Below are 17,173 nucleotides of genomic sequence, written 5' to 3' on the forward strand. Positions count from 1 at the left end.
TTGTGATATTCCTTTTTAATGAGAGCATTGAGCCCCTATAGGTTTATCATTTTAATTTCAGATATAACTTCACTTGTGAGCTAAGGCTTGTTTCTTTAACAAGTTTGGTTGTTTTCAGTATTCCCTGACTTAAGACTTCATAAAATAAGCTATAACTAAAAGGGGATAAACAACTAAAAATATTTATTTCAGGAAATAAAAAAGTTAACCAAAGTATTTTATTGGTACATTCTTGGACAATATCACAGAATTGAAAGAGAATGGAAAGGGGGAATTTTTCAGCAAGGGTGTTTTCCACTAAATTGGCACATAAGCAGCAAGATTAACGAAAGTACTTATTACAAACAGTAAAAAACATACATGCTTTTTTTTAAAGTCCTTATCACACTGGTCAGTCATAGAGGGGCATGAACAAAACCTCAAGACATGAAAAATCTGTATTCTTTTCTTCAAATAGCTTAATCATTATTAAAATTATTGCAAAATATCCATATACCTTAATTAAAATAACAAAAGAGAACACAAATACGAATATTGAACATAAATTATTAACATGTACTGTAAAATACATTACTGGCATGCATTCCAAAGAGCAAGACCTCTATTCAGTTCAGCCAACACCTTCCTTTCATGGGACCTATCCTCATACCAAAGATAGGTGGGGCATACTTTCTCAGCACAGTTTTTGGTCTTTAAATATCTTTTTTGTCTTAAAAAAAAAAAAAAAAAAACATGATTTGCAGTGGTATTATAATCATAATTATACAGCCATTACATACATGGTTTTAATTTTCTTTCTTTCCTTTTTTTTTTTTTTTGTCTGCCGAGATCTTTTTAACATTTAACTTGTTGCAAAATTTTTCCACATATTCTGCCGTCTGAGAGAATAGGGCTCTATGGAAACAAGGCATTCGAAAACAAACAGTGAACCGAGGTACAACATCAGATGGCAAAGTGCAAAAGTCCTCACAAACTGTACAGAAAATTTCAAAACCTTGCAGTCTGGAAGTACATACGTAGAAAGACAGGTCAGCCCCAGAATGTTCACTGTGGCTCTCGGTGGTTCATCCTAAAGAGTCTGGGTGGGACTTGAGTCTCAACACTCCCTGTGGCAGGGAAGGTCCAAAATTGCAGCCGAGTTGGCAGTGCTGATACCAGTGACTTATTAAGCCAAGATAAAGTAAGAATATTTCATAAAGCAGCTGTGTAGGACACTTGGATCCTCTAACATTGGTCTCCTGGCTGGGGATGCTCCTCCAGTGATAGGCAGCGGGCAGGACCAAAAGAGTCCTATGCCAGGTTGGGTGACAAAATAACTGAGGGTCTTCCTCCTCCATGGTTCCATGGAATGAAACAGGTTAGATAACCAGGTTATTATAACTGACATACTTCTTTTTTGCAGCAGGGCCTGGAAAAAAAATGTAAGAGTTAGTTGTAGCAATGATCTTATTTGCAAAGGTAGTAACAGGCTTAGATCTGGGATGACTTGGGTGCAATGTCAAGATGGAACCATGCCCCACTGAGGAACACACATCACTCTGGATTCCTATGATGCTTTCTAAGGTTTTGTCTACTAACATCTGCAGTGCCCAGCAATTCTCAAACCATCTGTGCTCTCTATTCTGAGATGTCTCCAACCTCCCTCTTTAAGGTTAATAATGGTTAGTAAATTAATTAGTGGATGTTGTGCTTTCTAATCAGCTGACCCTAAGCTGAAAGGGCCCACCCACGTTGCAGTGTATTTTGTTGTGTGATCTTCTCCCAAACCTTCTCATAATAAATGGCCATTGCGTGGGACAGTTCTGTCCAGGGTCACGGCGACTGATTTCAGTTGACTACAGATTAGGTCAACCAGTGCCTTCTTCAGTTCTGATTCACACCATCAAATTACTGGTGACCGACTTGCACAGAGTTATCATCAGTAAGTTATAAATAAGTTATAAATGGTAATTTATGGAATGACTTCCATCAAAGTTTGAGGCTCACTTAAATCTTACCATGCATACCTTTTTTGTTTTCTTTAAATAATCAATTACTTTTCTATTTGGTACAGTGATTCTAGAATTCAGCTCTACTCATTCATTCACTCATTCATTCATTCATTCAGTAGATACTCATCAGTTGCCTACCATATGCCAGACATGGGCACTGACGAGCAGATGATGAGCAAATCAGACCCCTTCCTGTCCTCATGTTGGAAATGACACCAAGATTCTGAAGTATTACACTCTAGCTCTCAATACCAAGTAATACAACTATTGTGATGTGACATGTTCTTTTTTTTTTAGACATGATTATTTTTTTTTAATTTAATTTTTTTATTTTTTTATGTGACAGAGAGAGAGATCACAAGTAGGCAGAGAGGCAGGCAGAGAGAGAGGGGAAAGCAGGCTCCCGGCTGAGTAGAGAGCCCCGATGTGGGGCTCGATCCCAGGACCCTGAGATCATGACCTGAGCTGAAGGCAGTGGCTTAACCCACTGAGCCACCCAGGCGCCCCAATGTGACGTGTTCTTAATTCACTAAATCTTCGTAGTTTTGCATCAGCTTCTGTTGGACACAAAGTAACTGTTAAGTGGCATTTACTGATGGCTTATTTTATTTACTGTTTTCTATTCTAAGTAGTATTGTTCATTTACTATAAACAAGTAACAAGAATTCTTCCACACCTCTTAAGTAGGGATTCATATGGGAATTCAGGAGACGGAGAAGCCACAGTAACATACTAAGAGTTTGTAGCTGAACTTTGAGTAGGTAATGAAGCTAGTATATTACAGATACATATACGCATGTGTACACCATACATAAAGACAGATTTTATTTCCTGGATTAAAAATTCAGACTCTCCTCCTGGTAAATTCAGATTAGAAGATTCCAACTCATTTCTCTATTAAATCACATTGCATTTATTAACTAGAACTAGGTTAAAGAAACACAGAGGTCCTCTGGAAAATCTAGTCATGAGCTGGGTCATGCTGCATTGTCCTTGATAAATACATGGTGTCAGTAATGCCCCACTGTTAACAGAGCCTTCACTGTCTTCACTGATATGCTTGGTTTGAGTATAAGGAGAAAAACTTTCTAAAAATGTTTTCTTTACTACGAAGTCTATTTATAGTGTCATAGCTAAAAAACTCCAGTAGATAGTTGTTAGAAATAATTACAGCCTGTCTTGTCAAATGGTAATATAATAATTTTTCTCAGCAAAAAGGGGGGATCAAAGAAAAAACCCAGAGGTTTAATGACCTAAATATCTGAGTTTACCACTATCATGTAATTATTGTGCGATTGTTATCCATATAAGCATAACTGTCTAGTGAAAAAAGCAAAACATATTTGAAATTCCTCAAACAGGTTACTCGAAAACACCAATTTCTCCAGAAAAGTCTTCACCAAAAGAATAAGGAAGTTAGAAAATATTGTCCTTAAATTGTAAAGCTGAGCATTGTTTTGCATTAAACCATCATGAAGATGAGCTTATGTTGTAAAAACTTCAAAATGATAATAATAGTAATGGAAATTCACTGATGCTTAGCATGGATTATCTTCTTGTGTATGTAAGCCTTGAGGTGAATGCTGTTATAATCCCTGCCTTACACAGGACGGGTTTGAGTCTCAGAGGGACCAGCGTTCCAAAATGGGGCTAATGTTTGAATCTACAGGTTGCTCTCCAGATCACAGTAGGAAGACCATGTTGCAGCTGGACTCACCTGACCCAGGTTCTGATTTAGCTCTGTCCACTTATTTGAAGTGTGACTTGACCAGTCACTTGACATTGAACTTCTCTGAGCCTTTATAGAAATGGTTAGAATAATTGTTACCTTGTTGCCTGTTAATGGCACACATGTATGAAATATTTCAGTTTCTCATTTGGCAACATAATGGGTAAAGGTATTTCTAAATTACAAAACTCTATACAAATTATTAATTCAATTCATGCCATCTTGGCAGAATAGCTGGGGAACTTTGCAGCAAAATGCTAATGGAGTTGTGTAGGTCCTGAAATGGTGATTTATGTGCTTTTCAGAGAAATACCCAATGTTTTATAATGTTTATTTTTAAAATGTTCTGGCCCTATGAGTAAATAAGATAAGTACCAGTGGTGTCTGATAATTCCATTTATTTGAATACCAATGCAGTTTATGGCCTAGAAAAGAAAATTGCTTAGCTCAAAATAGTTGTGCAGTGAAACACTTTCTAAGGAAATGTACTTTTAGTATTTTGAAATAGTTTGAATTTTTTCTCTTGTAAAGTTACAAGATTTTCTTATAAAGTTACAAGGAACATTAAGAATAAACAGCAGGGTCCCTATAGAATTTTTAAAAGTTACTTACATCAGAGTTGATGTTTATGATGAGGCAGTAGTATGGGTTCTAGCTTTTGGAATGAATACTTCTTCTCCTTTAAAACATTAGACATTCCATCTTACTGTTGGTGTTTTGTCAAAATCAAAGTGGGCTAGACATTAACTTGAACTACTTGAACTACATTAACTTGAACTACTACGAGTGAACTACTTGTTTTCTCTTTAATTTCTCGTGAGTCTTTTTGTTTCACGGAAGTGTCATTTCTCACTGTATTCCATGGAACACTTAAAACCCAGACTATAGAGGTAAAGAAAAAAATAATAATAAATGGAGAAGAAAAAAGTCTTATGGATAATATAAGAAACATTGAATTATGGGAAACATAAGTAAATAAATATATAATTTTGAATAAGTAAGATTAAATAACCCTCTTTTCTCTACCCATATTTAATTTCTTTATTTTTTACATAATAAGGAACTTGTGTAGTTCACTGACAATATTCCATATATTTCTGTGAGATCTTGTTAAAAATTTAAATGCATATGAAAAAAAAGTGTATATATATCAGTGTATATATGAAGTGATTCAAATAGCCACAGAAAGTATAGACAATAGTTTATTACAGCCTTGAAAAGAGCCTTGAAAATATATATTTACATCTTTACTTCAAGTGCCCTTCCATCCACCCACAGAAAAAGCACAGTCTAGCCTTCCCTACTTCCCCAACCTCTCTGCAAGTGCTTCCCTCCTTCTCCCATCCCAGCCTGTTCCCCTGATGTGGGCATCTTTTCCAGAGAGGTTCATGCTGCTACTGTGTGTGTAGCTGCCCGTAAAATATAAGGAGTTTTACTTTGTGTTTTTTCAATTGTACAAAAATGGTATCACTGTGCATATCCATTTACAACCTGTTTTTCATATAACATTGTGGTTTTAATACTTATTTATGTTGATTTGGTAATCGTAATTACTATCTAGTTTCCTGTATAAGCATAGCAAAAGTTTCTAGTTCCTTTTTTAAATTGATGGGCCCTACTTACTTTATAATTGTTTTCAATTGCAAACAATGCTAGAATAAATGCAATTTGAAAACTAATATCATTTATAAAGTTAAATGATAAAAAACTATAAACTATAATTAATTATTTGCAGTATGATTAAGTGACAAAGGATTGTTAAATAAAATTTTTAACGTATACAAATAAGAGATCTAATTTTTTTAAAAAATGAATCAAATGATCTCAAAAAAGTAATTTGTAGATTAAAAAAACACTCAAAAAATGCTCAGCTTCAATAATTGGAAAATGCAAATTAAAACAATAAAGGGTTGGCATTTCAAGCCTAGCCGCTGCAAAATAAAAAATGTATTGGCACTGATACACGTACTAGTGAGGGTGTGAAGTGTGGATTCTTAGACCACTCTGATAAGAGTGGAAGTTGGTATAAATGCCATGTAAGAACCATTTGGAAAGACCTAGAAAAGCAGAGGATACACATGGCATTCATTGACTGGGCAATTTTGTTTCTACATATATACCTGACACACATTTTCTCGTGTGCACATGGACATGTGTGGGGGCTTCTCAAGGCTATTAACATAATGTTGTGCTTTATGATTCTCTAAGAGGGAATTCTTCTATAGTGGCTGGACATAAAGTACAAATGAGCAAAGTGGGTCAATGTGAGATACTAAGGAACAGCATGAACCCTGATCCATTGAAAAACACTTGCCCCATGTGACAGCATAATCATCTGTAGGATGCTTACCTTAATTTAGTCAGATATTTTGTTTTTTAAAGAGGTTGTTAAGTAAAGTTTCATTTTTTATTCACTTTAAATCTCTTCAAAATGTATTTTTCATTTATTGAGCACATATTAGGTATTGAGCTCTCTTCCAGGCGTTATAAATGCCTATTTTTTTGTACCAGGTTCAAAAAATATTAAAACCTTGAGCAAGTCAAAGGAAAGAGGCCAGGTGATTATTTCTTAAATCTTAGTCCTGTTTATGACTTCCCTCCTTTGTAAAGCTTATCAAACTTGGGAACACTGGTTTATTGCCTGATAAAACTTGGCTCAAACTGACTTTTCTATGAACTTATTCTAAGTGGTATCTGTGCCTCCCCTGTCCCCTGCCATTGTTTTCCTGTCAACCATAATTTGCAGTTGTTGCTTGTTAAAAATACTTTTTTTTTTTTTTACATTTTATTTATTTGTCTCAGAGAGAGAGAGAGAGAGAGAGAATGAGCAGATGGAGCAACAGGCAGAGGGAGAATCAGGTCTTCACTGAGCAGGGAACCCGATGTAGGACTCGACCCCAGGAACCTGGGATCATGACCTGGGCTGAAGGCAGGTGACTGAGCCACCCAGGTGTCCCTAAAAATACCTGAAATGGATGAAATTTTTCATATATAGTTTACAGTTACTAAAACAAAAGGAAATATTTTAAGCTATTATTTCTGTGGCCACTAGCTTGTTTCATTAGTAAATGTCCTTAGCCCATTACTTAAGGGCAAGTAAGTATGTTACCTTCAATTGCTAATTTCCACTCAGAATTTCAAAAGAGCTAGTAAAATTCCTATACTATGATTTTACCTACATCTTTTTTTTTTAATGGATTGTCATCTAAAAGTAGCACATTACTCAGCCAAAAAGATGGAAAACCCAAGAATGGAGAATATGATTACCAAAAAATGAGGCATTCACAATTGTGCAAGTTGAACACTGATCTAAGAAAATCTAAGACTTTTCTGCAACTTCTCTGTCCCACCTCTAGCTCTACTGCAGCAACTTGTCAGGAGGATGTTAGAGTATTTGTCTTTATGTTAGTTAGCTGGACTTCTTGACACAAAGAACCTGGCAGGGGTGAAAATACACCCAGCTAAATATGTTAGGATTTCACATCACCAGTAATTCTAATCTAGTCACCAAAGATCCAGAATCTGAATTTCTGTCCATATATCCAACCATCCATCTAATAAAATATTATTTAGCACCTGGTAAATACCAGTCACTTTAATACATGCTAATCTTGCAAAATAGGCTTGGAAGTTTGCAAGCTGTTTGTTCGATTCTTTTTCATCGTAAATTTGGATTCTTTGACAACATTTAGAGAGGACTGTCATGTGCCTTCAGCAAGGGCTTTGTATTTCCTTTGTTGTTTTTCCTCTGTAACATGATCAGCATAAGGCAGGAGATAGGTTAGAATCCCACTGGGAAGGGCCCCCAAAGCAAACTGGTACCTTCCCCAACATTGAATGAGAGAGGCTGTTCAATGGGTAACTGGACCAGTCTACCATATTTGCAGACAATATTAATCCAGTTCAAGAAAATAAAGAAGCAACATCCTAGAAATCCTTAGAAAAAGTGTGCAAAGTGCTTGCTCCATTTTCACTAGAAACAAAGATATGAGTCGGGTATAGTCCCTTTTGTTAAGGAATTTGTTTTATAGTTGGGGAAATGATTATAGGGCCTGGGATAAGTGTTTAAAGATATTTGATAAGGGCTAACTAACCCTGTCTTGAATGCGGGTGTTTTGTGCTAAGCCTGGGAAGCCTTCTCTGTGAAATGGGCACTTCATCTGGATGACGAATGGGAAAATATAAGAAGGATGCAGGTGGTTCAAAATTATACCATGTTCATATCAACATATAAGGGGAGGAGTGTCAGTTCTGGAACTGAAGGTTGATAGGAGGGTCCAGAAAATTATTTCATTAAATATGCATGCTGCCATACCAAATTCAAGACACTGGAGATAGTGATAAACAAGACACACTCCCTATGGTTATTTAGATTCCTAATGGAGTCTCTTGATAAAGGCCTTGAATGCCAAGGTAGGGCAATGGTGGCTGAGAGGCCGTGGGGAAGCCATCGGTGGTTCTGAAGCTGAATCTTCAACTTGAGGTACCTCCCTACAATGTTTACTAGTTTTCTCCTAAACTTGTTACCTCCTACTCCTTGTTCTCTTTGTAGTTTCTCAAAGTCATTTGATTCAGGGAGCCTTTCCCAACCTCCTCCAGACTAGTTAGGTGTTCCTGCTCTACTGTCTCATGGCTTCTCTACTTTTCCTTGGCCATGTTTAGCACAGCCAGGGTGTGTCACTTACTGCTCTTTGCTCTTGTATGTCTCAGACCTTAGCAGTGCAGTTGGAAGAATGGAACAGAACCTTGTTTTCCCTGGTGCTAGTAAGTGTGTGATACCAAGTAAGTGTTGGTACTGAAGAATCACTGCAGAGAGGCTTATGCTCTCTGAAGTCATTGTCAGATCTAGGAGCCTTTTAGGAGAGAAGGAGAGTTCTGATGTCCTCACCTCACCTCCCACTCCCACCACAGAACATGTGGGAACTTTGTTGGCTTTGTCAAGCTTCCCCCCTCCCATCCGCCCCCACTCAGTGCCCCACTTGGTGCTATCGTGTACAAAGCTATTGCTCCTTAGATTTCATTTGTAACTTCTAAATCACGGTATTCTGTCTTCCCCTTTTAGCAGCCACAGAGGCCCAAAACAGCCTAGCTAAAATTGGGAAATCAATTTTCAATTCTGCCATGAAAACGGCCAATGAACATTCTAGTGTTTCTTTAAGAAATCTAATTTGTTTTTTTAAGATGTAAAGCATCAAGCAGAGGTTTACGTGGTTCTTGGAAGATGTTTTGGAAGCAAATAGACTAGGTCTCTGTTAGGAAACATCTTTAAGCTTGGCCAAGTTAAAATCTGGGTAGCTTAATTGAGGTTGTATATGTTTTGCCCTAGAAACAAAAAGGATGCACTCAATTACTGCATCATAGATTCCTCCTTTTTCTAGTTATGCACTTTGTCTGGGCATTGAAAAGCTTTTGAGTATTTTGCAATTTCTGTCTGTTATAGATATGAGCATTCTGGAGCATATTATGGATGCAGTGGTGCCTCCAAGACTGAAGCTGTGCATGAAAACCTGTCTTAAGGATAATGTTACAAATAAGGCAGTAGTGACAAAATAGTAGCAGAGGAGTACTTAGTGTTTCTGGATGAAAAGCTATAGCTAAAATCCAGGTCTTGCTATTTTTGGGGTAGGACATTCACAATCCATTCATTCATTTCTATTTTCTTTATTCTACCATTACTAAGAGCTTATGGTGTACTAATGGTAGTTTAGTTAAAAACCGGTGGCTCAGAGGTAGGGGATAATAGTCTCTATCTTTGGACAACTCCTGCTTCAGTGCAATTCAGCACATATTTATTGACCACCTACTATGTGTCAAACATATGGCAGGGAAATTTAGCCACATTACAGAGCTGCACAGCCTCTGATGGTATGGTGCTTATACCCTAGTGGAGAGAGACAGATAATTTTTTTAAAAGGTAAATGCAACCAATTCTTGTTATTTGTTGTTATATTCTATAAAGTTGCCATAAACACTGAATTATGGAATAGTGAACCATTGCTCCTAGGAGAAATACAAGGTTAGGTTCCTATGAGATTCTGACCACAACATTTTATCAACCAATCAAGACATAACGTTGATTTATGTTTGCTTCTGTTTGAAGATGCCTTATTTAATATATATTATTGATTGATATCATTGAACTCATGGCCAAGAGAATTATAATTCATGCCTGAACAAAGTTAAATAATACATGCATCCTGAACTCAAAAATACTAGATAGCACTTTAGTTTGGGGGCTATTTTAAACAACAAAATCACTGACAAAAACAGAACAATGCAAAACTTACGCATTAAGCAAACTACAAATTCACCCTTAGAGCTAAAACAAAGCAGAGCATCACCTTGTTCAGCCTTAGCTGAGATTGTGGCATTGAATGACTCAAATATTTCCCTGTTCTGAATATGTCTGTCTGCAAATGACTCTAAAAGCACAAGTAGTCATTTTGGAATTGCACATCAATTTCAGCAAATAAAGGAGTTTGGAAATAGAGAACCTGTGAATAATGAGGCTGATGTCAGGCAATCACAAACACTGTGAAAAAAATGTTGACTAAGGGGTTAGAGGTTAGGCTGATGTTGCTGTCCTAGGAAAGGTGATAGTTAAGGTTTGGAGAGGATGACATTTGAGCAGTGACTTGAAGGAGATGAGGGAGAAACTACGAAAATTCTTGGATCATAGAGTCAATAGCAGGTGCAAAGCCCTGAGGTTGGCATCTGAAAAGCCAGAATGGCTGGAATAAAGAGAGTGAGCAAAAATGGTGGTCTGCATGAGGAATTCCAACTTGGCAGAAGGTGCCATCATAAACTCAAGGAAGGTCTCAAAGTGCAAGGAGTATCCTGAGCAGTTAATTGTGGACATTTCTCTGCCAGGGAACCCAGAAGTCAAGGGTACAGGTATTGAAGAACATTCCATGTGGAGGACCTGCCACTGCCAAAGGCAAGTTTTGTGAAAAGGCTGAGTGTTTGGAGAGAATGGCGAAATGTGTGGAGCATTTAAAGAGGACAGGGTTCATGAGAGAAGAAAGAATGCTGAGGAAGATGATTAGGGAATTTAATCTCCAATTGGCAAGGGCATTTTATGTTACATGTAGTGTTTCGGTTATGAAGATGAACTGTGAGAATTTCACCAATATTTGAAAGAAGTAGAGAATGTTCCGATAGTTACCTGAAGGATAAGTTGGGGAGAAGAAGTGGATAATAAGTGCATGCAGGGAGACCAGCTAGGATTTGATGGAGTAATTAGGATTGTGTTTGTGATAAGTGGAATTCCAAGACAGTATTCCAGTGGGGGTTCTAGATGAGGAAGCATCTCATAGTTCCAGCAGTGCCCTTGTGAACACCTTGTTCTCTTAGGCATGAAAACAAGGGAAAGAGCCTTTAAGGCCATTGTCATGGGGAAGTGCCTTGAGGCCAGAGCTACATTGTTTATTTGACTGATGGATTGATTAATTGATATTTAATTTAAGAGGGGGTGTATGTGACATTGCAGACAAGTGTTGTTAAGTTCAGTTAGGTTGACTTTGGGGCACAAAGAGAAGAAACCAGAGAAAACCTGGCCATGGCAAAGGGAAGAGATGAAGACATAACATTTCCTTCCTTTCTTAGAGTCCAACTCATTTTAAGCTGGTAGGCAAAAGACAGAGCCTGAGAACTGAATCTCTGTTCAGGAGGAAGGATGCAGTATTTCATAGGCTGTATGTTTTGGCATACTGGCTTTGGAAGACGGAAGGATTGGAATCTGCTCCAGATAACAGAAATCAGCTAAAACTTCAGTTTAAAACAAATATAAAACAAATGTCTACTAAATGTTGAACACTGGTTGCTGGGTATACAGAAGGAATAAGACATATCCCTGTCCTCAAAGAGGTCTCAGTCTAATAGACCACATTCCCCTGTGGCTAAATTAGGCATGGACTATAAAGCTTGAGTATGTAACAGTGAAGTGGCAAATATCGGCTTCCACGATGTATAAAACTCACCAGCTCATATTCAGACCTGAGTCTATTATGTCAGTTTCAATATTAGAACTTTGTAATGATGGAATGTTCCTTCCTTATTATTAATTTGGCATATTGATTTGCTCATTTATTTAACAGTAGTAAATTTTTATGAGCAAAGACATTAACATTAAATAACAGTAAATTTCAAGGTTTTTTTGTTTTTTTTTCAAGATAAATAACAAACTTTTAAAAAAGTAAAAAAGTAAATTGTATAAATTAATACTAGGAAAATGAGCATTTAAACAAAAAAGTATTAAGAATATTGATAGAAAATAATAAGGACCAAGTTATCTGCACAAAGATGTTCAGGAAGAGGTAAAATAATATTTGCGGTTTTGAAGAATCTAAATCTCAAACTAGACAGGGGTTAAATAAATTCTAAAGCATTCTTTAATGGGACATTTAAATCTATCAAAGGTAGTTATTATATATTTTTTTATTTTTTCAGTGTTATGATGGAGCAACTTGGGAAAGCTTATGCCATAGCATTAATAATGTTTAGCACAAAGAAGAGGTTACAGAATTGTGAGAGCTCTGTAATTAAAACAGTGTGCTGGGAAGTCTAAAAGAAATGGATCAAATTATTAAAAGCTAAAAGAAAGCTGGTGAGCTTTTCAAATATGTCAGTATCATAATGGACAAAAATAAGACGTGGGACTATTTCAGATTAGAGGAGTCTAGAGAGACAAAAACACTAAATGCAGTGCCTGATCCTTGAGTGGACCATGAATTAAAAATAAACAAAACCCCCAAAATATTAGCTGTATTGGGGAAAATGGGAACATTTGAATTTTGACTTTATAGTAAGTAATAATAACACTGCTTACAAGAGGGAACAGACGAGAGACTTTGTATTCAGATAAAAGATGGAGGGAACAGATGCCTAACTACACCATGCATGAGTAACGATAGTGGCTTCTATTAGAGGTGCTAGAAGAGTATACTGGAAATTGATTATTGTCCAGAGCTAATATAGCAAACTGGTTTACCACTCTGGGCTCTCATGACCAATCCAAGCAACATAGTCTGTGCCCAACCATAGCAGGTGTCTCATAGTTCCATACTTTCCAACCTCAGTGTTCTCTCTAGAAACGTTTCTCTTCTCTTCTTTTGTCTCACACATTGCCAGTCATTTACTTTGAATGGGGTGGATTGATAATGACCCTTCAGTATGCAGATTAGTTCAAGGAGCTTAAGATGATTTAACAATCCTGAGATATACCTTTCAAATTCCTGATTTTAAATTAATGGTTTACATCAATTTAGCATCAATGCTAAAACATTTTCTCTTTGCCATGCTAATGCTTAATGGAATCGGCCACATTGCCTGTTTCTCTTTGTATTCAAGATCAGACCACTTATGATGTAAATTAAGGCATTTGGACAGGAGACTGGAATTCTCCTCTATAGAAATCAGCAAGGTCTTGAGGAAATGAGCACTTAGCTGGGTTCAAGGCATTGGGTTTGGAGAAATTAGAGGGAGGAAATGGAAGGGTGCCTTCTATTAGGAAAGACTGAGAGACTCTGAAGACTAGAGATCAGAAACTGAATGCTAAATGATGTTAGAGAATTACTGTGACCTTGGTTAGATAGATAATTATATGATGGTAAGGTTGGAGAATGTCTGCATTTTATGATGAGCTAAATTTTTTAGAGTAAAGATTTATGGTATCTGTAGTTTAAAATGGTTCAAGGCAAAAATTACATAGGTACAAATGGAGCAAGTAGGGGAAAATATTAGTTTGTTCAGCCTTGGTGTGGCTTATACTACTTTCCTTCCACTTCTCTGAATGTTTGAGAAGTTTTATGATTAAATAGCTTGAGACCTGTCATCTCCAAAGAAAAATGTATGCTTCACAACTTGTCTGAGAGCTAGCCCTACCTTTGTCTCATACCATTTGCCCCCAGGAAGCAGTGCTCTCAAGACAGTTTTGTATCTCAGAGAAGAGATGAAAACAAACGGCAGTTGTTTCTGTGGCCGGGTGTAGAACCCTGATGATCTAATTCAAGAGCAATCATCAAAAGAGCCACAAGAGTGAAAAGTAGATCAGTGGAAAAGATGGACAGATGGACATACAAGGATAGCCACCACTCAATTTTATGACCTTGGGCAAAGTAACTTTATCTCTCTGGACCTGTTCCTATCTGAAAAATGGACATAACAATAGTGTCAGTGGTGTTAAGAGGATAAAAGGTGTTAATACATGTGAGACACTTAGAATGGGATTTAGTATAATTTTAATACAGTTTGGCTGTGATCTGGCTTTTCTCTGGATGTGTTTGGAGAATGTCACACACATAACACTGACTCAATTTTGTGTGCGTTGCCTTTCTCTTAGAGAAAGGGGTCCTTCCACAGCAGAAGGTCAGGCTCCCTGTAAAATGAAACCAAATTAGTTGTTCGGTGTTTGGATGCCCGTAGGGTGCCAACAACTTTCCTTGAGGAGGCTTAAGGTGTTGTCAAAACACCTAGTACATTTCTCCATTCATTGACAAAGGAATCTCCCAAGTCACTTTCAACATGTTTCCACTTCTCTCCAGCTATATTGCCATCATTAGCCACTGCTTCATCTTTGCAAAAGTGTATCACTGAGCGCTTGTACTTTGAGAGATTGTGTTAGTCAACGGGAGCCAAAGAGGGAAGCAGGACTTTGGCAGGTTCTATTATGACAAAAATGACAGTTTTTTTAACCATATGGACACACTTGTACACATAATCAATGGCTGTTGCTACTCCTACATACAGTCCATGACATTTTTGTGCAATATTAGAACTGGTACTTATTGATTCCAGGAACCTTTCCTGCTGTGCCATTATGTTATGGGCAAAATCAGTTACTAGAGCCTGTAAATGTGCATGTACTTATGTACTGCTTTTATCTATTTTGATTTAGTAATTGGATATCAACTGAGAAGCACATACCAAAATCATTTAGATGAGCTGAAGTGACATATCCTCTATTTATTTAGTCCTTAGCTTTGCAGTCAAGGTTTGAGTGGTGTCTGCACTGACAAAGCAAATTGAAGACTGGGGTAACTACCAAATCGATTCTGTCAAAAAGACTGAGCCTGAAGCTATCTATGCATGTCTATGATACATGAATGTATAAGCACACTGGGTCCATATGACCCAGGTTGCTTAGCAAACGCTTAGCAGTGACCACTCAAATTTCCATGTTTTCCAGAGATTTATGTACCCCATACCCAGAACAATCTGTTACATCCCAAGTGCAGTCATACAACTTGATTGCAAACAATGTAGGGTGAATCCTTAACCTCAGCAAACATTGCTGAGATGATGAAACACTAATTTTTTTTTTTTAAATCTCAATAGTTTTTCTTTCCCTGAAGTTAAGAAACATAGGGATGTACAAATGCTTGTACTTTGACTGTCGTGTTAGAACTTAAAATGTTCTAGGAACTCTGCTGAGTATTTGGTATTTACAAACCCTTTTAATACTTTCAGCAAACCCTGCAAGACAGATACCAATATTATCCCTACTTTACCAAAGGACATCTGAGGATTAGACAGATTAACAGACACATTCAATGTCACATCAGATATCTCTACCTTCTTGCAAGTATGAGTTTTGATAAAGCAAGAAAGGAGTAAGAGAGGTGGAGCTAATGTCAAGGGGGCACAGATTATCTCTTATTCAACAAACATTTTCCAGATGTCTACTACATACCAGGCAGGGAGGCATAGTCAGCTTCAGTAAGTCAGGACAACATCTCTGTCGCTCACTCCGTTTTACATCTAGCATCTGTCCAGCCTTGGTTTCTTCCCCAGAATTCCATTCTCTAATCCCCATGTATGTCTAGCTTGTTGCAGGAGATGCTGAATCCTGTGATGTGCTTAGGAAGTCTCAGTGACTAAAGTGGCAGCATGGATGCTTAGGTTCCAGGAGGCTGAAAAGCACTCTTACAGACAGGGAAATACCCTGACAACAAATCTGGCACGTGATAGACCTTTGTTCACAATCACCTTCCTTCTCCCCAGAGGAACAAGTGCAGGATAGATACTTTAAGAAAGAAACATAGCGTTTGTAGGAACTTGGAGGATAGACCTGAAATGGACAGTGTGATCCTAATCCACTCTGTAAATTTGGAGATAAGTCTATGGCTGGAAGCAAAGACAAAACAAAACAAAATGAAATAAAACAAAAGTTGACAAATGTCCAGACTTTGCCTTCCCCAAAAGAAGAGAAAGGTAGTATCACCCAAGTCAGTGATAGGGGCAGAGATGTGAATCTGTGGTTAAGGAGAGGTCTCTCGTGTCACACTTCAGGGATTTAAATCCCAGCTTTGCTCTGTAATCTGTATCTTGTAATATACCCCTAAGCACCAGCTTCCTTGCCTTTCAGTTGTTGGCGAAATCAGGGTGGTGATACTAGGGACAGTGCAGGACAGCAAAGAAATTATAATCATCACTTTCCCCCCTCGCACCATTCACCTCCATCTCTTTTACCGTCCAACCAGCATAATTATCATCACTAAAATGGAATTCAGAAGAATGGTTATATCTAAACATAGCTGGTTACCTGTTTCACAGGATGAACACATCTCATAGGATGTGATTTAAGCACAAAACGGATATGAGACTTGGAATTGCCAGTTTTGCTATTGTGTACTAGAGAGTGGTCAGTTCTGAACTCCAGCTTCAGTGCAGTCTGTTAGGCTCTTGGGGAAGAACATTCCTGGTCTATATATAGTGTGTAAGGAGATTATACTTTTGCAAAGAAAATAGAGGTGCATAGTTAAAAGGTAGATTTTGTTATCACTTCAGAAAATAAGAGTGGTCTCTAGATAAGAGAGCTTGGCTAAACAAATACTTTAATTTTAATTTAGTCAATGGAGTTTGGCTAAAGAAACAATTTTGGTTAAAGGAATATTTAAATATTTTAAATAAATTTAACTTAATTAAGAAAATACTTAATATCAGGGCCATCTTAAAAATATGGGTTATTGTGTTGCAACAGAGAATAGCACTCTTTTGTTCTTATGAATACTTCCAAATAATTACTATTCTCTAAGATAGTTACAGTCCCCAGAGTTATGTCACCTCAAACCGCCATAATGCGCACACCATTCCATCTCGCAACTACCTGCCTCACTGGGAGGGGATAGAACAGTCAGTAAAGACTTATCAAGTCCCTAATATGAGCCATCTTCCATTCCAGATTCTAGGGCTGGTACAGGTGTACAAACATATGAGGTATAACCCTAACCCTCAAAGAACTTTCAACCTGGCAGAAAACCTACGCGAATCATGCATACAACAAGGTTGCCAACATTAGCAAAATTGCCAGCAAAGACTGCTGCTCCAAAGTTAGTCATTGCCATCTGTCAGTTTTACATGACCTTCTCCTCAGGGAATTATTTTCTGGAAGAGATGTCAATGACATCCTCCCAAATAGGAAGTCCAGACTGTTGGCTTGGCCAGTGGTCCTTGC

The 17,173-nt window shown here is 37.5% G+C and overlaps 1 protein-coding gene across 2 annotated transcripts in view; it reads right to left on the reverse strand.

Annotated features, from left to right (window-relative positions):
- Positions 1-204: 204 nt before the first annotated feature.
- GRM7 (glutamate metabotropic receptor 7) overlaps positions 205-17,173 on the reverse strand; it is a 945,741-nt gene continuing 928,772 nt past the window's right edge. For both annotated transcript variants that reach the window (XM_047746126.1, XM_047746115.1), the window contains one exon: positions 205-1,408. In XM_047746126.1, coding sequence (XP_047602082.1) covers positions 1,359-1,408 — 50 coding nt within the window. In that variant the 3' untranslated portion in view covers positions 205-1,358. The remainder of the gene's footprint in view (positions 1,409-17,173) is intronic.

Source organism: Lutra lutra, chromosome 1 (assembly GCF_902655055.1).
Source record: "Lutra lutra chromosome 1, mLutLut1.2, whole genome shotgun sequence".
Taxonomy (NCBI): domain Eukaryota; kingdom Metazoa; phylum Chordata; class Mammalia; order Carnivora; family Mustelidae; genus Lutra; species Lutra lutra.